Source organism: Lytechinus variegatus, chromosome 4 (assembly GCF_018143015.1).
Source record: "Lytechinus variegatus isolate NC3 chromosome 4, Lvar_3.0, whole genome shotgun sequence".
NCBI classification, from domain to species: domain Eukaryota; kingdom Metazoa; phylum Echinodermata; class Echinoidea; order Temnopleuroida; family Toxopneustidae; genus Lytechinus; species Lytechinus variegatus.
This window is the reverse complement of record NC_054743.1, coordinates 52,893,304-52,918,056: the sequence shown is the minus strand read 5'-3', so window position 1 is coordinate 52,918,056 and position 24,753 is coordinate 52,893,304. Positions and strand designations below refer to the sequence as shown.

Genomic DNA, 24,753 nt, shown 5'->3' with positions numbered 1-24,753 from the left:
TCTTGTGCGTTTGTTATGGACTTTTTAAATATTATGAACTCGTTCTCCTTATCTCCACTTATAACAAAACCTACAAGAACTACTGAACATTCTAAAACACTAATCGACAACATCTTTTGTAATCTTACTCCCCCTCCAGAAGCGGGAATTATTCTTACAGACTTTTCTGACCACTTTTCAATATTTGCTCTCTTTATTAAATGAAAATAGGCAAAATGAGTACTTTTTTCGTAAAATCACTCCAGAAAATACAAATCGATTCAAGAATAGCTTATCCACTGTTGACTGGTCAGAAGTTTTAACCGAAGAGGATGTAAATGAGTCTCATGAAAAATTTATGAATACACTCATGTTGTCATATGAGAATAATTTTCCATTAATCAAACGCACAAATTCAAATTACAAAAGAACTCCTCGCATGCCTTGGGTCAGCTTGTCATTGTTAAAGTCAATAAATAGAAAAAATAGGTTATTCTATAAATATAAATCTAATTCAACACATAAAAATCGTATAAAATACACGAGGTACAGAAATACGCTTACCAGTTTAATTCGTCATGTAAAGAAAGAGTACTATTGTGCTCAATTTGTTAATTGCAATTCCGATATAAAAGGAACATGGAAAACTATAAAGAAGGTACTTAATCCCAGCTCCTCGAACTCTTGTAATTTATCAAAAATCAAGCATTGTGGAACGATTATTGAAGATAAACAATGTATTGCCGAAACATTCAACGATTTTTTGTCCTCTGTAGGTTCAAATCTATCACAATCTGTTCCGAATGCACAAAGGTCGTTTCATGATTTTATGCCAGGCTTTAATCCATTTTCAATGTTTATGTTGCCCATCGACGAGAAAGAAATAACTGATATTGTTCATAATTTGAAAAATAAGAAAAGCCCTGGCTTTGATAATCTTACGAACGAACTGATTAAAACCATTATCGGTGAAATCATTGTGCCGTTAAATCATATATTCAACATGTCAATTTTACAAGGTATCGTACCAGATAAAATGAAGATTGCGAAGGTGATACCTATCTTTAAGAAAGGAGATCCACTGGAGTGTCATAATTATAGACCAATTTCTCTCCTAACTGCTTTTTCAAAAATTTTAGAAAGACTGGTATATAAACGTACAATAGATTTTTTCATACGCTATGAAATTTTATCTGATAATCAATTTGGATTTCGAGAAAAACACACAACTTCACATGCAATTCTTCATTTTATTAACAAAATTTCATCTGCTATTGACAAACATTGCCATACAATCGGATTATTTTTGGACTTCTCCAAGGCCTTCGATACCATTGATCATAGTATTCTTTTTTATAAACTACATCATTATGGTGTAAGGGGGAAGGCCTTGGAGTGGTTCAAAAGTTATCTTACAAACAGAAAACAATTTGTCTCATTGAATGGAGTAGAATCTAAACGCCAACCAATTACTTGCGGTATTCCTCAAGGGAGTATCCTTGGCCCCCTGATTTATATCATATATGTAAATGATTTTCAATATTCATCTCCACTTTTGTCTTTTATTCTATATGCAGATGATTCTAGTATATTTTTCTCACATAAAAACCCTCAAATGCTCGTAGATATTTTTAACACCGAGTTGAAAAGTATTTGTGAATGGATATTTGCCAATAGGCTCTCTCTAAATCTTGATAAAACAAATTTTATGTTATTTAGTAACTCTCTTACAAGTTTACCTGACAATATTTTATTGAATGATGTCCAGATCAGTAGGGTAAAATCAACTAAGTTCTTGGGACTCTTTATTGATGACAAAATGACCTGGAAAATTCATACAAACCACATTTGCTCAATTTTATCTAGAAATACTGGTATAATGTATAAACTTAAATCAATGTTTCCACTCAATATTATGCAAATGTTATATTCCACTTTATTACTTCCGTATTTAAACTATGGTATTCTTGCCTGGGGAAATTCTAGTAAGCTTCAACTTGATAAAATTTTGGTTATTCAAAAGAGAGCAATTCGTATAATCTCCAATGCCCATATACGGGCTCATACAGGTCCTCTCTTTTTAGAAAAGGGTGTTTTAAGAGTTTCTGATATTTTCCTTCTGCAGTTGGGTTCTTTTATGTTTCAACTGAATAATAATGACTTGCCTCCGGCACTTAATTATATGTTCATAAAAAACAACCAGTTGCATGACTATCCAACACGCCAAGCATTTTCATTTCATCTTCCAAAAACCAGAACAAAATTTGCCCACAATACTATTATTTATTCAGGTCCCAAATATTGGAATTCACTCAATATCGATATAAAAAGATCTGTTAGCTTGACTGCATTTAAAAGAAAATTGAAAACGTCTCTTTTGAGAAAAGATTACTCATCGTAGAACCCAACTGTAAGCTTTAAATACACAATATATATTAATCTCCGGGATTTATCTATTTGTACTCAATTGCGTATTACTTTTAAGACGGTCAGAGAGTGGATTGGGCACCTGGTAGCCAGGGAAACTCTTTAAAACCACATAGCTCTTCTAAGTTTTGCTTCGGTCCTTTGATACTTTTTCTCTCCTTGCAACTATCAAGTTTTTTTTCGTTTCCTCGTCTGCCAGGTGCTCTATCCCCTCACTATGTCCGTATGTTTACCATTGTAATGCATTACATGTATTCATATTTACAGCTGCAGATACCCTTACAAAGGACCCGTCTACTATTCCACTGGCATACGATCAATTCTGTCAAAATATTTTACGTCATGCTTTAACGACGCAATCATGAACAGCAATATAATAGACGGGTCTTCTTTCTTTCCTTCTTTCTTTCTTTCTTTCTTTTATGTCTTGTTTTGTCCTCCTTGTCTTGTCTAGTAACCTGTGTGCCCCTGTTCATTGTAACGTTCTCTGTTTTCGTCCTTGTCCAGTTTCTGTAACTTTCTCCGAGCTCAGCTCTATTTTTTCTATAATTATTTGTAGCTATCAATGATTACACATAAATTATTTGTTAAGGGCCTATCCACAACAAGCTTTTGCTTTACTTTAGGTCCATCCACTTAGAATCTGCTTTTATATTGTAATTATGCATACTATTTCGGAATGAGTTGTATGTTTTTCTTTGTATTTTGATTGATTTGTGGAAAATAAATGAAATGAAATGAAATGAAAATGAAGTGATTTCAACCTTATGTAAATTATAGCTGTGTGTTTTTGAACTGTGTGCACATAAGCTCAGCAATGCTGTTCTTGTGTATTTGATTTGATGAGATAAATTATAATTAGTTCCTTGAAGTCTGATAAAGGGTCCAGAAATGCTCAGAAAAATAATATCAAATTAATTTCCATCTTACAATATGGCACATGTTGAATGATGTCATTCATTTTAAATGCAATTCTGTGTTTTGTTTTGTTTTGTGGGGGGGGGGGTTGCTGTAACTTGTTTTGATCTGTGCTATTAAAACTTTTTGAAGAATGCACATGGATTTGTCCATATTCTGACAAAAAAAAGTTGTCTGACAAGCTGCAAAGTTTTAATGGCACAAATCCTATTTACATGGTACAGAAAAATGTTAGCGAGCTTCGTTTGACCATATCCCAACATTCTTTTGGCAAAATTGTTTGAAAGCGACTAAGTTTATCTAATTATTCTTGATGTGAATTCTTAAACAGGTTCTCCATGCAATTAGGGATTTCCCCAATATCTGTAACCAGCTTCATTTACCAGCACAGAGCGGTAGCACCAAAGTATTACATAGTATGAGAAGGGGGTGAGTATTTAACACCTAGTATGAGAAGGGGGTGAGTATTTAACACCTAGTAATACATTTTAAAAAGTAAATCATAAAATAAAAGAGAATGAATTCCTGAATTTAACATCCAACACTACACCTAGTGACAATAAGGTAAATACCTAGTACAATACTTTAATTTGTTCACACTATACTTTAAAGTGACACTAACTCTGTAACCAACTACCTCTACTGACATAGAGTTGTAGCACCAAAGTATTACAGATTTTAAGAAGAGGTGAGTATGTAGGTTTAACATCTACACTACACTTTAAATTTCACTGATGCATTACATTAAATGATTGAACCACCTTACATTGAACTTAAAATTTTTACCATATCTGTAAATGGAATCGTATTGTGATGTCACCTAACCACGTAACAGAACAATTTTGGATAGTACGTATGCTATGGTACAAAAGCTACCTGTTCATCCATCCTCCCATTGCCTTGTGTATAACAAGCATTTAAGGCATTGTACCATTGTCACAATCACTTTATTTCAGATATAGCAGAGAGTCCTACCTAGAGCTGGTTGATCATGTACGTTCTGTCATACCGGGTGTGGCCCTTAGCAGTGATTTCATTGCTGGATTCTGTCGAGAAACAGAGGAAGACCACAAAGACACAATGTCATTACTTCATCTTGTAAAATACAACTATGCTTTTTTGTTTGCTTACAGTATGCGACAGGTAAGAAAAATTTGAAAAAACAGGGTTTTTGTGGGGGGGGGGAATAGTTATTACTTATTTATTATATTAGATCAAATGAATAGTTTGGAGTTACTAAGTAAAAGAAAATAAAAGTAGTATTGATGGTGTATTAGTAGAGTTGCAGCAGTAATTTCAAGAGTAGTAGTAGCATTAGTAGTATTAGTAGAAGTAGTAGTAGTAGTCGCAGTAGTAGTAGTAGTAGCAGTAGTAGTAGTAGAAGTAGTAGTAGTAATCGCAGTAGTAGTAGAAGTAATAATAATAGCCAATAATAGCCAATTTTTTTATAAAGCGCTTTTCCCAGAGTGGCCCAAATGAATAGTTTGGAGTTACTATAGTAACTCCAAGTAGTAGTAGTAGTAGCAGTAGTAGTAGTAATCGCAGTAGTAGTAGAAGTAATAATAGCCAGTAATAGCCAATTTTTTTATAAAGCGCTTTCCCAGAGTGGCCCAAAGCGCGTTACAGCATATTATTACCCCGGTCATTGGATTCATTTCAATCAAGCACGAAACGTGCACAATTTCCACTCCCTGGGAAGCATTCCTTGCATTCATCGCAGCCACATTATGGCGCTGGCAAAATCAAACATACAATATCTTTCGCATCCTACCGGGTACCCATTTAGCACCTGGGTAGAGAGTGGCAAAGTGTGGAGTAACGCCTTGCCAAAGGACGCTAGACCGCGGTGGGATTCGAACACACGACCCTCTGTTTAAAAGGCGAGAGTCAGAACCACTACACCACGGCTCTTCCAGTAGTAGTAGTCGTAGTAGTAGTAGTAGTAGTAGTAGCAGTAGTAGTAGTAGTAGAAGTAGTAGTTTTAAGTATCAGTAGTAGTAGTAGTAGTCGTAGTAGAAGTAGAAGTAGTAGTAGTAGTAGTAGTAGTAGTAGTAGTCGCAGTAGTCGTAGTAGTAGTAGTCGCAGTAGTAGTAGAAGTAGTAGTAGTAGTAGTCGTAGTTCTTGGTTACACCAGTGATTTTAGAGGTAGTGGAAGAAATATAAAAATTGCATTTAACTACCATGGTGTAGTGGTTTGGATTAATGCTTGTAATTGCAGGGTCGTGTATTCAATTCCCACCCCGGCTGAGCATCCTTTGGCAACTTATGCATCAATCTAGGGAGTTAGGTGATGTTTTTAAATCTTGAAGGAATCCCAACAAATTTGGTACCATTGGAGAGCTTGTGAAATAAAAAGAATGGTGCTTAAATCAACTCGTGATGTCAAATATTGACAGAGAATGTGCCGATTCTTTTTACAGCAACAGTAGATTTACATAACTTACAAAAAGTACAATGAATAGGACTGTGTAAACCCTTTTTTTAAAGTGCAATGCGCTGCTATGTGAGGCAAGGAATGCCCTTGAATTATACATCATTTTATTCATAAAACTTCCTCATGGTATAGGTTTGTATAGGATTTTTCCTCCTTTCATGGCTTCATACTTGTTTTACATGGGTGCACAGTTGCAGATACAAATTCTGAAAGAGGCATTTTCACCGAACTCCCTAATCAATCCACACTTTGGCACTCTCCAACCAGGTGCCAAATCGGTACTTGATAGAATATAAAATTCTTTTTACCGTATTGTGTAGTCACATGGGGATAAGCTGGAATAGTTCTCAGGGAGTAGAGGATGTGCATTCGGGGGGGGGATGACTGATTGAATCCAATCATGGGAATAAATTATTATATTGACTGGCTTTGAAGGTGATAGATACCATATATCTTTCCCCGTAGTAGTCTCATATTGCGCTGAGTGATAACGAGGGCAACATGTATCTACTGAGGGAAATATAATGTGATATCTCTCAACAATTATTAAGCCAGTCAATATTATTATTACCTGTAAGGCTTACAGCTGTATGATGTGTAATGGAAACTATTATCTGGAGCAATTTATGCCTTTTTAACTGTTTGTACTTCTAATTCCAGTGATTATTAAACGTGATAAAGAAATAATGGCTAACTAATTATGATGTAGGATGTATACAGCACAGGCACACACACACTTACCGTGTACAAAAGACTTGCGCTTGGGTTTGATGAATGGGAATACGGATAGTTTGGTCCAATAATTTATTACAGAAGCGCAATAGGAAAATGACAAATTCGCGAAGGAGGGACTTATGAATATTATATAATTATATACATGTAGGTATATTTACCCAGGGAAGCCACTTCAGTTCTGAAAACTGTTCTCCCAGTGGGCCCTGCTATTATTATTACCCAGGATCTAGCTGGGCTACCTAGGCGCTTAAAGCATTCTTCCTACCGGGTACCCATTCATCTCACCTGGTTGAGTGCAGCTGAACCCTGGATGGCTCATTGTGACATATTTTGTGTTCTGTTAATCAATCAGTCATACATGTTTATATATTGTCTCTAAATGCCTCATTCAGGTAATACATGCATTCATCTTAAAGGGGAGAGTGAACCGAGTGACCAACACTGCATGTAGTCTCTCATTGACTGTGTGTTATTAATAACTTGTGCTTGAGATAACTATGTGTACTTAAATATATAGAATTAATTAATCTGTGATTTTATTAATGTAGAAGAGTATAAACATTTTTGAGAAGAACATCTACTTGGTACATGAATGTATAAAGTACTAAATAAGCATGTTATCATTCAATTGAGCCTACATGTAAATTACAAGACTACACTTCTTATAACCTGGTAAGATATGAGTAGTTGAGAACTTGAAGTGGTGCTATTAATTATCTGTGACTTGTTCAGAAAACCCATCATAAGATTTAGTATTAATTATATGTGACTTGTTCAGAAAACCCATCATAAGATTTAGTATTAATTATATGTGACTTCTTCAGAAAACCCATCATAAGATTTAGTATTAATTATATGTGACTTCTTCAGAAAACCCATCATAAGATTTAGTATTAATTATGTGTGACTTGTTCAGAAAACCCATCATAAGATTTAGTATTAATTATATGTGACTTCTTCAGAAAACCCATCATAAGATTTAGTATTAATTATATGTGACTTGTTCAGAAAACCCATCATAAGATTTAGTATTAATTATGTGTGACTTGTTCAGAAAACCCATCATAAGATTTAGTATTAATTATGTGTGACTTGTTCAGAAAACCCATCATAAGATTTATTATTAATTATGTGTGACTTGTTCAGAAAACCCATCATAAGATTTAGTATTAATTATGTGTGACTTGTTCAGAAAACCCATCATAAGATTTAGTATTAATTATATGTGACTTGTTCAGAAAACCCATCATAAGATCTAGTATTAATTATATGTGACTTGTTCAGAAAACCCATGCCTATCATAAGATGGAGGATGATGTTCCTGAAGAGGTAAAGCAGAGACGACTTACAGAAATGATAACAGTTTGTCGTGACGGGATGTCTGATATCAATGCTATGCAAGTTGGAGCTAAACAGCTGGTGCTAATAGAGGGGGTAAGTTTTTTTTCTCAAGCTCAGTAAGGCAGGTATGTTATGGCACATTTTATGAGCAAAAGTGTGCTGTCCCAAGTTGGTAAAAGTTATTTTCACCAAAATTTGTGGGTAGTGCACCTATGCCTGAGTCAGCCTGACAAGATATATTGTAATTAAAATGAATAGTTACAATGTGACATACCTGCATATTGTGGACAATATACACATTTTATTATACAGTGCGTATCAAAAAAAAGTTTACACTTAGAAAAAATCCTGTAAAATTATATATTTGTAAATTCCTAAGAATTTTTCCTCATTTTAACATTAGTACAGATCCATTTAAGCAAATGACGATATTACTGCCAAAAATATTTCTGCTTGAGTGAGCACCACTTACTTTTGAAAAGTTAGTGAAAAATGATTTGCGCAGAACTTTGAAATAGTTATGCGAATAAAAGTAGACCTTAATCATGAAGAACACGTATAATTTAGCTAGTAAATTGATTTGAAGATATCTTTTACCTTTTTAAACTTGTTTCCTTGCCCAAAACACTTTGAAGAGTTCATTGCTCCCCACCCCACTCTCTCACACACCAAGGCCATCGTAACGATATTTGCTTTACACTGAGCTGTGATTTACATGAAATGGCTTAGGCTTGATTTTGATTTCGCTTATCATTGTCAAGCTTGGGAAAAGTGTGGAGAAACAAGTATTAAATGAAAATGAAATGTAAACCCACTTAAAATGATAAAACCTTAGTGAAAAAAATGCTGGAGATGTCTGATATAAACTTTTGTTCAGATTCAGTTATGTCCTCAGATCCAGCTGACACAAAAAAGGTAAAAAGGTTGTGCTTACAAAGTGTTGAAATTTCAATTTGAGTGGCAAAATTGTTAGAAAATGCTTGAATGTATCCATTTTATTTCAATTGACTAAAAGCGGAAGGGAAATGTATGAGAAATGTTTAGCAGAGTAAGTTTGATTTCGCCATTTCCCCTTGACACAGCGTGCAAACAAACATTTCTGCGCAAACAGATTTCTGCGAGCTTTACATACATGGACAGTGTTCACTCAAGTGTAACATTCTGTCAAAACTTACTTTCATTGGATAGATGAGACCCAAACCCAAGATTATATGTGAAAAAATTACCCACATGTTGCATATTTTTTAATTCCCAGGGCTTTTTCAAAGTGTAAACTATTTTTTGATACGCACTAACATGAAATCCATGTTGGACTTTGATAGTTATTAGGAGTTAAGCTGATCTGTTCTTGGAGTAAAGACAAACAAGGCACGTTTATATGGATATGCAGAGCAAGGCAAACATGCATCTTTTAGAATGTTTCAGGTAATATATTGTTATGGTAATGATATGTAATGATAATAATAATATAGGTTATTTATATTGCGCACATATCCACCTTAATAGGTGCTCAAGGCGCTCCTATAGTACCCGGCTAAGCTACATGTAGGTGTTCAGAGCGCACACAGCTTCTTAAGGAATTACTTCCTACAGGTACCCATTTACCTCACCTGGGTTGAGTGCAGCACATTGTGGATCAGTTTCTTGCTGAAGGAAATTACGGCATTGCTGGGATTCGAACCCACGAACCTTTGTTTTAAAGTCCGGAGACTAATCCACTAGGCCACAACGCTCCACTGTAACAATATAACAATAATTCAGAGAATTTCTCATCCATATTTATGTTTATATATGTATGTTTAAACTCAAGATCCTGTAACGAAAGAAATGTCATAAATTTTTTTCCTCAGGGCTTTGTTAAGTAATTTATTTGATAATGATCAAGATTTGAAAATGGGTCATAATAAAAACAGTAAAGCGCATACTCTCTCAGGTAGTGCCTTGGAAATGGACGCACCAGACAGAACGGCGCTTGTTACGTAACAAGGAAAAATAAGAAGAAAGAAGAGAGACAGCGCAGGGAGGCAAGAAGGCTAAAGAAATGGAGAAAGAAAAAAATCAAGTGAGGGAGAATAGAAAAGCAGAGAGGGGAGAACACAGTGAAAAAAGGGTAAGGTCAAAGAGGGAGAGAGATGAATTAAGAAGAAAAATAAGAAGGAGGAAGGGCAAAGAATAAGGACAGGAAGAGGCAAGAGTAAACCAACCAGATAAGAGAGAGGAGAGGAAATGCGAGAGAAGGGAGGGAAAAGAAGGAATGTGCAAAGGAAAGATGACAACATAGTGGAGAAGGCACAGAGGTGTCAAGAAAATTAGATTCATAGGGAAGGAGTGGACGGTTGCTTTGGTGGGAGACATCCTAAGTGGGGAATCATGCATTTTCAGATTTTCATCTCCTCATCCCATGACACCACAGATCCTAAAGTTGCTGATGGAAAATCACTAAGATGGGCAACTGGAAGTCCTGCATGTGCAGTTGGTGTTTGTGGTAAGTTGGGATGCACTTATAAATTGTGGATACTCCAGTCCTTCCTATAGGCAACCATCAGAAGATAACTGAATATCTCCGTTTTTCTCATCCTCCTTCAGAATGGTCATGTTTTTAATAATGGTAGACACGATCCTCTTTGGTGAAAGAATTCTGTCATTTCTTCAGATCGCTGTTTGAAATCCTGGTCATCACTGCAAAGATGCCAGAGCTGGGTGAGTTGTGAGAAAGGAATCGGTTGCTTGCAGCTGGGTGGGTGAGAAGACAAATAATTGAGGTAGCAATGAGCATCAGTCGGCTAACCAGAACAAGTCATCCGCATAGCATCTTGGAAAGCTTCAAGGCTAAGTTGCCAGATCACTTTGTAACCACGGCAACAACAAAACACAGACCATGGGAGCGTTTCATCAATATTTTCATCCGACAAGTTGTCAGATCTGACATCTTTCCATGATTTTGATTGGCTGAGAGGCACTGTTCCTATGGTAACTGTCGGATAAAATGGGACTTGTCGGATAAAACGTCCGACAAGTCCTTTCATGAAACACTCCCCAGGTTTCCTTGGTACCAACGTACCATCCGACTACTGAGAGGATCCTGCCTCTCATCATAAAAAAACATGACCATTCTGAAGAAGGATGAGAAAAACAGAGATATTCATCATCTTCAGATGGTTTCCTTTAAGAAGGACCAGAGTATCCACAATTTATATGTGCACCCCAACTTACCACAAATGCCTAGTGAAGAGAATCAGGTGAATGTCAGATGTGGAAGAAGCAGATGCAATACCTGCAACTTCGTATTGCAGGCCACTACCATCAAGGGCCCTAAGTCTACCCGGGTTATCAAGGATCAGTTCACATGCACGACCACTAACCTGATCTATGTGATAGTCTGCACCGCATTCGAAATGATTTTCAGTGAGACTAAATGGAGGATGGCCAATCGTACAAATGAACATCTATGTTCAATCTAACTGCACACTGCAGGACTTCCAGTTGCCCATCATAGTGATTTTCCATCAGCAATTTTAGGATCTGTGGTGTCATGGGATGTTCTGGAGTTACAGATGAGGAAAGGAAAATCCGAGAAGAATGCATGATCCACCACTTAAGAATGTCTCCAACCAAACAGAATCAACGCAACCTTGCGCTCCTTCTCTAAGAATCTTAGTTTCTTGACATCTCTGTGCTTGTTCTCCGCTATGTTGTCATCTCTCCTTCACGTTTTTTCTTTTCCCTCCCCTCTCTCACATTTCTCTCTTTCTCTCTCTCTTATCTGGCTGGTTTACTTTAGCCTTTTCATCTCCTTATTCGTGGTCCTTCCTTCCTTTTTATTTCTCTTAATTCTTCATCTTCTTTCTGTCATCACCCCTTTTTCACTCTATTCTGCCCTCTCTGCTTTTCTATTCTCCCTCACTTGATTTTTTCTTTCTTCACTTTTTTAGCTTTCTTGCCTCCCTGCGCTGTCTCTCTTCTTTCTTCTTATTTTTCCTTGTTACGTAACAAGCGCCCTTCTGTCTGGTGCGTCCATTTCCAAGGCACTACCTAAGAGAGTATGCGCTTTACTGTTTTTATCATGACCCATTTTCAAATCTTCATCATTATCAAATAAATCACTTAACAAAGCCATGGGGGAAAAAAATCGTGACATTTCTTTCGCTATGTAGAGTTTTTAGTTCATCTTGAGTTTATTCTACTTGACTGACTCTGAGCAGAACAATATTAACTTTGTCAATATGTAGGTATGTATATCATTATACATGTACAACAGCTTTGGCAACTCTTGTATCTAAATATGTTGTGAAAGAAACGAATAAAGAGGTTAATATAAAAGTAGTTTAAATCAAGGTTCCCCAGAGCTATCTACCCTTTGGAAAAAATTGGTGAAGCCGGCAGAGACATTTTTTCGGCTGCACCAATTTTTCCAAAGGGTAGATAGCTCTGGGGAGCCTTGATTTAACCTATAGATGCCTACCATTGTTCTTTTCATTCATTTCTTTAACAATAGTATAGTAGAATAGTATTTCATGTTGATAAGAGAATATCAGCATATTTCTGTTTCCTTTAAAATTAATTAAGGGTTAACACTTCTTAAAAAATGGCATATTCTTGCAAGGATTCCATCGTCTGAATGCCATTTCTGGTTTAAACCAAAATATATAGTACATGTATGTATAAAATGATTATCATCTTAATACTTTGCATTTCGTATATTGGAGAAGAGTTAACCAATAAAAACTTTAAAATACATCGGCTCTATATTACAAGAATGATTCATTTTTTTGTCAACAGTTTCCCGAAAAGTTGTTGAAAAAAATATCTGACCTTTATGAGCAACAGTGTACAGTCATTATTTTTTCGGTGAAAACACATTTTGCGTTGACTTTGTACATGGAATCACGTTTTTGAGCAACTTTGGATCTGACATGCACTTACAAATTGTTGTGTAATTTTGGATTTGCGTACCCGTGTGCCGCAAATTTGGTCTCAAAAGATGTGCTAGACTTGAAAGTAAAAAGTCACTGATCGGCATGGTAAAAAAAATTTGCGCAGCAGTGCAGTGACAAAATTCATGGAGGGAAGAGGTCAATTTGACCCTTCCAGTTAAGTAAAGGTTAAGGTAATCAAGAATCACATTTTGCTGGAGTTTTAGGTCATATGATTAAGGTCAAAGGTCATTTAGTGTCAATGAACTTTGACCATGTTGGGGGTGTTTTCTGAAATGTCATAACTTTGAAAGCTTATGGATCTGTTTCATGAAACTTGTACGTTAGTATAGAAATTGCAGGCCTCATACCATGTGAACAGGGGTATAATCTTCAGGTAGCTTCAAATTGCTAAGCTGGTTCCAGGGCTGGGTTCAGATCCAACGCTTACAGGGGCCTTATGGAATAGACATCAAATCTTACGTAAGTTGATCGCAATTTATTATGTATTTTGTAACCATGTGATCTCTTTATGTCATATTTTTTACACACAGACTAGCAAGAGATCCGAGAGAGACTTAGTGGGTCGTAATGATGCAAACACTAAGGTAGTCTTCCCTAATATACCTATCCCATCATGCAATGGATATCACCATGGTAACAACCAGTCTATGAAATCAGGGGACTACATTGCAGTTGAGGTAAAAAAAATACATGGAAATAATTTTAAAGATATTTATTGTGCTTGAACTTGTTTATATTTTTTTATGTCCATGCAATTGTGTAGAGTAACTAACCAGACTTGGGTCAGATCAGGGGTGGTGGAACATATTTTTGTTTGGAGGGCAAAGCCAAAAAGGGCACTTCAATGCCAAAACGAGCATTTTAGTGCTAACAGATATTTTCACCATGAGATTATCATCTGCGTGAAGTATTTCTGTGTTTTGTAGTAATTAAGTTGAGCAAAACATTTTTGAACTGATTTCTGATCGATAACATATATTTAGGCTTTATTTTCTGCGAAAAAGCGTAGTGAGCGAGCTGAAAACTGGACATTCTGAGCATTATTGTAACCAAGAACAGCATGAGTACCTTACTAAACAATGATTGATGGAAGTGCAAAATGCGAGCCAAAAATGTGTGATGGTCCAACCAGAAAACTGGATTTTGTAAGCGTTTTTGTAACCCTGAATAGGATGAGTACCTTACTAAACAATTGTTGCGAGCGCGAAGTGCAAGCATATTATGTTTCACTTCAAAATTGGGTATTTTTTTTTCGGGGGGGGGGGGGGGGTCAAGTGCCCCCCCCCCTTTCTCAGTCCCACTGCCCCCTGGTCAGATGTAGCAAGGATGAACGTTCCTTTAAAGCATGTCTTTAGCTTTGGTAAATCCCTGAAATATGTTTATCAATATTTCATTTCATATTTCTAGAACATTCACCTTTGTTTCCTTGTATTTAGTTTGTTGTTGGACATCCACTGTCATGTAAAACAATTGATAGGAGTATGATCAATTTAACAACCCAGAATCCCAACAAGAAATTGAAATTCTGAGGTGCACATTTAATTTTTTATTGCATGCCCTACTTTTGAGGAAACAACTTGTCCAGCTGTCATGAGTAACAATATTTATATTATATTGGATGGCTCAGAATGGAATACCAGAAATATTCCAAGAGTTTGGGCAAATATTCCATGTCTCACAGATGAGTGGAATATTTCTGGTATTCCATGAAACAAGCCATCCAATATAATTATCACCATCTATCCCACCCCACCCCTCCCCCCCCCAAAAAAAAGAGGGAGAAATTTAGTTGAACAAGTCATATCACTTATCATATTATTATGCATCATCACTTCATTAGGATAAATTTTGTTGTTGACATGCGACTTACATGTAGTTAATTATGACATCAGTGAGTGCCATTGTGCTGTGCTGTGAATCGCATTGCTTTCATAGTTGTACGCGTTGAATATTTCACGCATTCGTGCATGCGCACTAGACTGTTGAATATGCTCTCATATTCAACGGCAAATTTTGTACAGGAGCCTATGGGATATTCATTGGATTTCAGTCATTTTTAGGGATACACTCTGATACTCTGCAATTGATGCAGATCAAAATGTGCGTTTTTAATGCATCGCTTAAACACTCAATATAGATGATAATTTAACTAAAAGTATCGTATTGGCTGCAAAAAGTGCTGCTAACTACTGCAGTGATGAATTCGCCCAGACTTTGCCCTTGGCTGGCTGTGCATGTCTTTAGGGTTTTGTTATGCCTTATACCATTGAATATGTATGTGGAAGTGATATTGATTTTAAATATTTTTTTTATTTTATTGTTTGCAACTTACTTCCATTTTCTTAAATTACAGAAATGAACTTTAAGTGAAACATGAAATAAGAGTTTGTTTGTTTTAATTTGCAAGTTGTGACCTCATTTACTATTAAATGTGGAAATGGAATCAAAGTGAAATATGAATTGAGATACAATTTTATTTATTTTTTGTTATTTAACAGATCACTGAAGCCAATTCACAAGTTTTGAAGGGGACACCTCTTTATCACACAACATTAGTAGATTTCTCATCAAGGGATCGTAATCAACAAAGGATCAACTAGGATCATTTCTAAAACAGCTGGTCGCTGTTCATCCAAACTGTTGTATCAGTCAATATTGGTAAAAAACAATGATTTTGAGGGGGGGGGTTTGCTGAAAATGAAAGTACAATTGCTGTCCTAACTGAATTTCTAAGCCAGCAATTGTTTTTAGTTCCTGAGATATGAGGGGATTTCCAAAGCAATGCCATACAAATTGTTGATGAAATGTGCAAATCCCATTGGAAACGTGTACTGTAGCAAAGCAAACAGCACTTAATGAACAGTCAGCCAAACCGTTGCATCGGCGCTACATTGACTTTGCACGTCAACAAGCGATAAAACATTTGACTGACCGTGCACATTGAAATCGCGGTCAGGGTTGTTGTATACCATATGGCGTCTTTGTACAGGAAAATTCTAAATTGCTCAAACCAAAATTACAAGCATGTAGTTCTTTTGCGATATTTTCTCTAATCCCAATTTCAAGCAATTGTCTTGGTCTTTCTACCCATGTATTTTTACTAGCAATGAATATATTGTAAGGCTTGGGAACTACATGTAGGTGTGAAAGTTATAGTAAATTTTGAAGTCGATTTTCCTATCATCCGAACCGTCGTATGTGTGACCGCTGACGATATAAAGGCTCAGTCTCATATTAATATCTAAGACTTCATATTATGATCATGACATTTATGATCTAAATAAATAGACATTATTTGGTCTGAGATATATGTAGTGCATCTCATTAAAGCAACTGAGATGTGGATATATATCAGACAAGAAGTCTGCTTTGCAATACTATAAAACCCAGATATTACCCCCATCAACCAATTGCAAAAAAATTACAAAAACTGACTTTATTACCCTCAACTTGGCAGGGTTCCAGGGAAAGGCTCATATAATAGCCTCCTCCATCTCAACATCTGTTTTATTTGTTTGCTTGACATTCACTGACAATTTCTTAAATGATGAAAAACAAAATCCCAAATTTTACTGCACAATTTTTTATTGAGAAATCACGTACGAATCTATGATTATGTTTTGCAGAAGCGGTTTTGCTGTAATCAAGAATTTTGTCACTGTATTTTCCAATTTTCTTAATCAAACCATGATATAAAAAAATGCATGCTTTTATGTGACTATGTGAATGAATTTTTCAATTGGTTTACTTACAGTCCTATTTAGCCATCATCAGATTGTGCTAACTATTCATGACAATGACAGGGTAAGGCTGAAATTGGCACAAACGTCACCCATGATGGAATCTCCACAATTCAATTTTTCCCTAAATTATTGAAATTTATTTTTAATTAGTTCTGGTAATTAATGCATATAATTATGATTTGGCTGTAAATCTTTGAATATAGCATCAAAATGCTAGATTTTGGTCTGAACATTAAGAACATTAAGACTTAAGATTATTATCAAATCTATATTTAAAAATTGCAATTAATTTTTTTTCTGATGTATTTTATTGTTCTTTTTTAAATTTCTTTTAAATTTCTATGATTTTTTTTAACTATGTTTATCAGTGTTTTTCAGTGGAAATCGTCGGCAACACTATTTTAGTCATAAATAACATGAACTCTATTGATTTTTAACAGTAGAATAAAAATAATGATACATTTCTGAATTTGGGTTACAAACAGAATTTGCATTGGATCTCAAATTTGTTCTTAAAAGTTTCACGAGACTTGAAGAAAAAAATTCATGAAACGTCACTGCACCATCTTTACGCAATACAGATTTATCGCGAAAAATGTGGAAGCGAGGCTGATTTTGCCCCCCCCCCCATCCCATGCTGGATAGGGTAAAAGTGTAAATCTTCAAGGGATTTATTCTCTTTAAGCCTTGCTCATACATTTGTTGTGTATTAGGCTGCATATTGCTGCATTAGCAGAGAAAAGCAGAATGCAGCCTAATGACAAATATTATGCTAAAAAACATTTGGTTGCAATCACACTTTTGTGTATGAGTTTGTTTGAGCTGTTACAGCACGTCTTAAAGCAAGGTGATGCAAGCTAAATTGATGAGTTATGCTGCATTGGCCAGTACTGCTCATTGTTTCTCATCTTTGTTTGCCAGGGCTCACATGTTCAGGTGTACCCAGAGCTAGAATGCAAGGCCTCTGCGTTGGCATGCGTATTGACCTCATATTAGCTTGTTTCGTTGCATTGAGTTGCCCTTCATTGTCATTTTTTGCATTCAGGATTTACACTGTGAAAATGGACAAAAAGTTTTGAACTAGTTTGCAATAGAGATTGCAATTAATGTGCATCTACAAATTGAGTAGTTTTATTGAAAAAAATATTGACATTTAAGAGAGTACTTCCAGTCTTCAGGTGTAGAGATTGTTTTCTTTCTGAGATAAATTGTGTGAGTAATGTATCCTTCATTGACATATAGGGCCTTTCTGCAGATTCTGCAGATTTCTGCAGACAAGATAGGTGCATATATGGGAGAAAAAACACTGAACATCTCCTTTGCTATCTTGCTGCATGAAATGCATAAATTTCCCACCCTGAATTCCATGTTACCTCCCTAAGTGATAAGATAGTAACCCTATTCATTTCACTTGATAAATCATTGAATAATAGGTCAGACACTGATATACTTTATATTTATATAATGTGTTAGCAACTATCATCCGTGAAGTGAAGTAAATGGAACACAATGATAATGAAGATGACTTTTAATCAGAGGGATTCTTTTCATTCAAAGAGCTGTAAAAATGCATGAATAAAAATGATATTTGTTTCATAGTACTCTAGTTATTTGTCATCCTTTGTGTGGTTGGATGTTTAACCTTAAAAGCAGACATGCCAGCCGTTCCTTTTTATAGTTTGTTCCTCTTTTTTGCTGTAAATATACCAATACTTTTTTGTATGATTTGTTACTTTAAAAAAAATCCAATTTATGGAGTATGAATTATACACAGCACGTGACACTAGCGCTGGCCCGACGGTCCCAGACCGGTAAAAATCACTGTCAGGCCAGTAATTTGTTGCATGAAAAGAAGTAAATTCTTGCCTACGAGCACATGTTCCAAAGGGTGAATTATCAAGTTTTCATGATAACAGGCTGGCAATGTCACAGTGAAACAAAATTCTTGAAATACTTTCTTTTTTTGTCAAAAATACTATTTTTTCTCTTAAAGAATACCTTTTTGTTGTAGAAGGTTGGCAGGTCTGTAAAAGAGACATTTTTGAAATGCATATCAGAGAGTTGCAAATTAAATATGAATGTATCCAATAGATTTTTGCAATAATTTTCTTTCTAATTACAGGGATTTATATAAGTAATGGGTAAAAAGAGAGAAAAAAATAGAATGGTGAAAGTTTGAAAATTATTGGACCAGAATTGAAAGAATTAGAACTGTTCAGATCTGTCCTATTTGTCGTTTCAAGTGCAAATAGAGATTCAAATAAAAAAGAAATAGACCTAGATGGATTTGACACAGGTATTAATTATTGATGGCGTAATGCTGGATCGTGTAAACGAAAGTTGTTAGGATTAACGACCAATTGAAGTGGGATACCCATACTGATGCAATTTATTCCAAAGCTGCAAGACGGCTATTCCTCCTGGTTCAGTTACGCAGAGCCGGCCTTTTTAGTAATGAATTATGTATGTATTACAAAGCCTGTGTACGGTCTGTTCTTGAATATGCCTGCCAAGTATTTCATGGGGGTTAACAAACGAACAATCACAATTACTAGAATCTGTACAAAAACGAGCAATGCTAATAATTATCCCACAATTATCGTATACTGATCTAGAATTATATTTAAAATTGTAATCCGACCGCAGGAAGATCATGTGTGAAAAGTTATTCCTCCAACTGCAAAAGTCAGATCACATCTTGAATAAACTCCTTAAAGAGAATAAGTATGATTTTAGGAACAGGAAACAATTTCCTTTGCCAAATAAATGTGTAAAACAAAAATGTACAGAGTTTTATCCCCTGGTGCCTGTACAACCATCGATAGCAAGAATAGTCTCTAGCGCATTAGACAATGAGTTTGTTTATTACCGAGTAGAAAGGATCGATGTATATTGTAATACATTTTTATATTCAAATATTCCTGATTCCCAAATTTGCGATCATATTAAGTCTGTTTACTTTTGATAGTGATACAATTTGCAATATCTTTCAGGTTCGTTCTTTATGTTATCTTCTCCCTTTCCTCCTCTTCTATTTTTCCTCCATTTCTTTCTACCTTTCTTTCTTCTTTTTCTTCCTTCCTTCTTCTTTTTTGACCCTTTACTCATCTTTTGTCTCACCTGCATAGCAGAGTGAGACTATAGGCGCCGCTTTTCTGACGGCGGTGGCGTCCACATTAAATCTGAACCAAAGGTTAAGTTTTTGAAATGACAGCATAACTTCGAAAAATGTTATGGACCTAGTTCATGAAACTTGGACATAGGTTAATCAAGTATTACTGAACAAGTTTATCGAAAAGTTTATTGCTTTCAAAAAGGGCAAGGAGATGCTACATTATAGAAAATGGAGACCTTTTACAAAGTTTGAACCAAGTTGAGACTTGCTTTTATTTTTTTATGTATTTAAATGATGTACTTTATCTTCATTACGATGAATATTGATGTATCCTGATGCATCTTGTTGTACACGATGAATATTGTACATATATTTTGTTTTACTGAAGCAATAAAGATTCAAAAAAAGAAAAAAAAAATGAATATCCTGCCTGATTTTCAGGTCACATGACCAAGGAAAAATGTCATTTACGGTCAATGAACTTAGACCATATTGGGGGAATCAACATCAAAATCTTAACCAAAGGTTAAGTTTTTGAAATTTCGTCATAACTTCGAAAGTATATGGACCTAGTTCATGACACTTGGCCATAAGCTTAATCAAGTATTGACTTGAAACTCAGGCAGGATGTTCATCCTGCCTGAGTTTCAAGTCACATGATCTAGGTCAAAGGTCATTTATGGTCAAAGAACTTTGACCAAGTTGTGTGTATTTTTTGAATTACCATAATAACTTTAAACGTTTATGAACCTGGGCCCGTATTCCATAAACGAGATAGGCATGCTTAAGTCCAATGTCTAAGCATTTTGTCTTATTTTCTGTCTAAGATAAAATTCTTAGCAAAAACGCGTATTCCATAAAGAATTGGCTAAGAATTTTGTCTTAGAATTTGGCTAAGAGGTTTTGCGCAACTAAGACAGATATAGGATGAATGGCTAAGTAACTTTTCTTAAAAATGCAGATTCTGTATTTCATAAATACAACATGGCTAAGAATTTAGCCCTAACTTTAAGACAGCTGTGAGTTGTCTTAATTGTATTAGTTTCAAGGTAATTCAGCCAACAAAATTTTAGAATTTATACCTATATTGCATTTCGAGCTCCTGCCTCATTTTTTAAACCGATTTTCATAAAAATTTGAACACACATTGGTCTTAAGGTAAGGAGGTGGAAGATGTTTTTCTTTTTTCAGAAATTGTGTTGCCATGGTAACAGTATATTATGGCCAAAATTTTGCCATTTAAAATACTTCATTAATTTTCTACCAATTCTCATGAAAGTTGGCTCACACATTGGATTTGAGGAAAAGATGTGCAAGACACATTTATGCAAGTGTCGGAAATTGTGTTTCCATGGTAACGGTATATATTGGCAAAAATTATGTATAAATCTTGCTGTTCTAACTACTTCCTCAGTTTTTAACCAATTTTCATTAAATGTGGCACAAACATTAGTCTTGATGTGAAGATGTGCAAAACATATTTTATGCCTACATAAAAAATTGTGTTGCCATGGTAACAAAAAAAAACCCAAAAATAAATGAAAATCTTGTAATTGAAATACTTTATCAGTTTTCAACTGGTCTATTCTCCTAAAAACTTGGCATACACATTAGTCTTGAGTTGAAGCTGTCTAAGACAAATTTTTGCCTGTATCAAAAATCGTGTTGCCATGGTAACGAAATATTATATAACGAAAATCTTGTAGTTCAAACTCTTTCATCTTTTTCAACCAATGCTCATGAAATTTGGCACACACATCAGTCTTGAGTTGAAAATGTGCAAGAATATTTTTTGTCTGTATCAGAAATCGTGTTGCCAAGGTAACAACATATTATATAATGAAATTAGGTGAAAATCTTGTGGTCTGAAACCCTTTTTAGTTTTCAACCAATTCTTATAAAAGTTGGCTCACACATTGATTTTGAGGTATAGATCTGCAAGACATTGTCTATATTGGAATTTGGAAAATTTGTTACGTGAACCAATTTTTCTGTGGCCGGTCGAGACAAGTATTTCCTAATAAAACCAATATTTCGCAATTGGTAGCGAACTGATCTACAAATAAAAGAAATGTGATTAGACATGTGAGAATCAAAAACTATACCGAGATTGCGACAAGAACTTGACAGATTTACAGTGAGGCCAGAAAATGAGATTGAGTCGATGTGGATTTTACTAAGAGTAAGATGTACCAGTACTTTGGAGCTAGAAAGAAGAAATTCACATTTGGCTGGATTCAACTTAATGCTAGATCCCTAGCCTGCTTCCTTTTTCAGGCCTACTGTAAGATGAATAGATCTAGACTATCCTACATTTACTATTTTTTTAGAACTAGAATCTATATTTTGATAGAGTCTACAAGTCTCTACTTTAGATCTCGACCTATAATTATTAACACCTAGATTGTTATAGTTCTACTTCTACTAGATCTAGATAGGGTCTAGCTTTTAGTCTTATTTTTCTTCTAGATTTGACTAGGCCTACGTTAGAGATTCTAGATCAAACAGTAGACTAGTCTGACTAGATCAGCCAGTCCTAACGTTAGGGCTACCGGCTAGGCTAGAAATAGAATCTAGAATGAATAGAAGAAAGTAGGCCTATAGCCATAATACTATAGGCTAGGCTGCCTAGACCTAAAGTAAATTTTTATATAAATGTAGGCACCAGTCTAGACTGAGCTGTTGGTCTAGGCTTTACTTTAGGCCTGTTTTCTAGAAACCTAGGCCTAGATCTAAACAAAATCCCCAAAATGTATAAATTAAGAACTCCTCCAAACAAACATATGGACCTAAAAGAGAAGTAGACCTAGGCCTAGATCTACTTAGAATCTACATAGGCCTAGATGTCTAGGTCAGGACTAGGCCTAGATCTAACTTTAGGCGTAGACCGTAGTTGGCAAGCAATGCATATGCCATAGCGATAGGCCTAGCAGTAGCACTGTAGGCAGGAATAACCGTTGTTTCTGGGAATTTATTTAAAAGTTTCTGACATTTACTGTCATATCACATTGGTGAGATTAGGGTCTAGTCCAACGTAATGTTGTTAGACTGTCGAGTGTCGTACTCGTAGTTTAGCAGAAAAACCAAAATACAGTCGGAGACAGAAGCTTTTGGTCTAGGGCTAGATCTAGGCCTAACTCTAAGTCAGATCTATTCTAGTCCTAGACCTAGGCTAGGCCCTACATGTAAATCTATCCCTGTCCTAAGTAAGGCTAAGCCAGGCTAAGTCCTGAATGTTGTTCTAGGCCTAGACCAATACTAATATAGGTCTATATGATGTATTAATATACTATTATAATTTATATAGATTCAGTCTCGGTTGCTCGATCCAATATGGCATGCCACTACAGGCCTAACAAAGTTACGTTTTGCAGCCTTCATGAAACTAGTAAAAAAGTAAAAAACAATGACAATGTTTAATACTCCTGCAAACAGACGAATATTATAGATCTAATTGGGCCTAGGCTAGATCTAGGCCTAATGTTAGACCCAAGACTAGTCTCAAAAGTTACAAAAGGGCCTAGGTCTACTTAAACTGAAGTTAATAATAGAGTAAAGATGTCGAGAGGAATATATTCAATTTATATTTTGACAAACAATACATGAAAAGTAATATATGGGACTGATACACAAAAAAACTGTGCAAGTCACTCGGTTTGGGATTGAAATGTTTTGGTAATTAACAAAAATATAGATAAGTTGAATTAAAAATTCTTACCATATATGTGTGATGAATGCTCTTCTCTTACTATAATAGTTGTAATTAGTTTCAATAAAATCCAAATTTTAAAGAAAAATCAACTTTAGTCACATTTTTGCAAGTTTGTTGCAGTGACCTCTGCAGCAATTCATCATTAAGAAGGTCACTGAAGGTCATAGAATTTGAGACTTTGGCTTAGCCATATCGCCTGACTTGAGACAAATGTCTTAAAGTTTATAGAATATCGTTAGGGAAGATTTCTTAGACAAGCAAAATGCTAAGACAAATTGCTAAGACTTAAGCAAAAATCTTATCTTGTTTATGGAATACGGGCCCTGGGCCCGTATTCCATAAACGAGATAGGCATGCTTAAGTCCAATGTCTAAGCATTTTGTCTTAGAATTTGGCTAAGAGGTTTTGCGCAACTAAGACAGATATAGGATGAATGGCTAAGTAACTTTTCTTAAAACTGCAGATTCTATATTTCATAAATACAACATGGCTAAGAATTTAGCCCTAACTTTAAGACAGCTGTGAGTTGTCTTAATTGTATTTAGTTTCAAGGTAATTCAGCCAACAGAATTTATACCTATATTGCATTTCGAGCTCCTGCCTTATTTTTTAAACCGATTTTCATGAAATTTTGAACGCACATTGGTCTTAAGGTAAGGAGGTGGAAGATGTTTTTCTTTTTCAGAAATTGTGTTGCCATGGTAACAATATATTATGGCCAAATTTTTGCCGTTTAAAATACTTCATTAATTTTCTACCAATTCTCATGAAAGTTGGCCCACACATTGGATTTGAGGAAAAGATGTGCAAGACACATTTATGCATGTGTCGGAAATTATGTTGCCATGGTAACGGCATATATTGGCAAAAATTATGTATAAATCTTGCTGTTCCAACTACTTCCTCAGTTTTTATCGAATTTTCATTAAATGTGGCACAAACATTAGTCTTGATGTGAAGATGTGCAAAACATATTTTATGCCTATATAAAAAATTGTGTTGCCATGGTAACAAAAAAATACCAAAAATAAATGAAAATCTTGTGATTGAATTACTTTATCAGTTTTCAACTGGTCTATTCTCCTAAAAACTTGGCATACACATCAGTCTTGAGTTGAAAATGTGCAAGAATATTTTTTGTCTGTATCAGAAAACGTGTTGCCAAGGTAACAACATATCATATAATGAAATTAGGTGAAAATCTTGTGGTTTGAAACCCTTTTTAGTTTTCAACCAATTCTTATAAAAGTTGGCTCACACATTGATTTTGAGGTATAGATCTGCAAGACATATATTGACATATAAGTCTATATTGGAAAATTTGTTGCGTGAACCAATTTTTCTTTGGCCGGTCGAGACAAGTATTTCCTAATAAAACCAATATTTCGCAATTGGTAGCGAACTGATCTACA

At 35.3% G+C, this 24,753-nt stretch overlaps 1 protein-coding gene across 1 annotated transcript in view; it reads left to right on the top strand.

Moving 5' to 3' along the window:
- Positions 1-18,101, top strand: part of LOC121414316 (mitochondrial tRNA methylthiotransferase CDK5RAP1-like) — a 33,615-nt gene extending 15,514 nt beyond the window's left edge. Inside the window, exons 7-11 of the mRNA XM_041607453.1 lie at positions 3,656-3,753; positions 4,281-4,467; positions 7,778-7,927; positions 13,302-13,448; positions 15,270-18,101. Coding sequence (XP_041463387.1) covers positions 3,656-3,753; positions 4,281-4,467; positions 7,778-7,927; positions 13,302-13,448; positions 15,270-15,371 — 684 coding nt within the window. The 3' untranslated portion in view covers positions 15,372-18,101. The remainder of the gene's footprint in view (positions 1-3,655; positions 3,754-4,280; positions 4,468-7,777; positions 7,928-13,301; positions 13,449-15,269) is intronic.
- Positions 18,102-24,753: the final 6,652 nt, after the last annotated feature.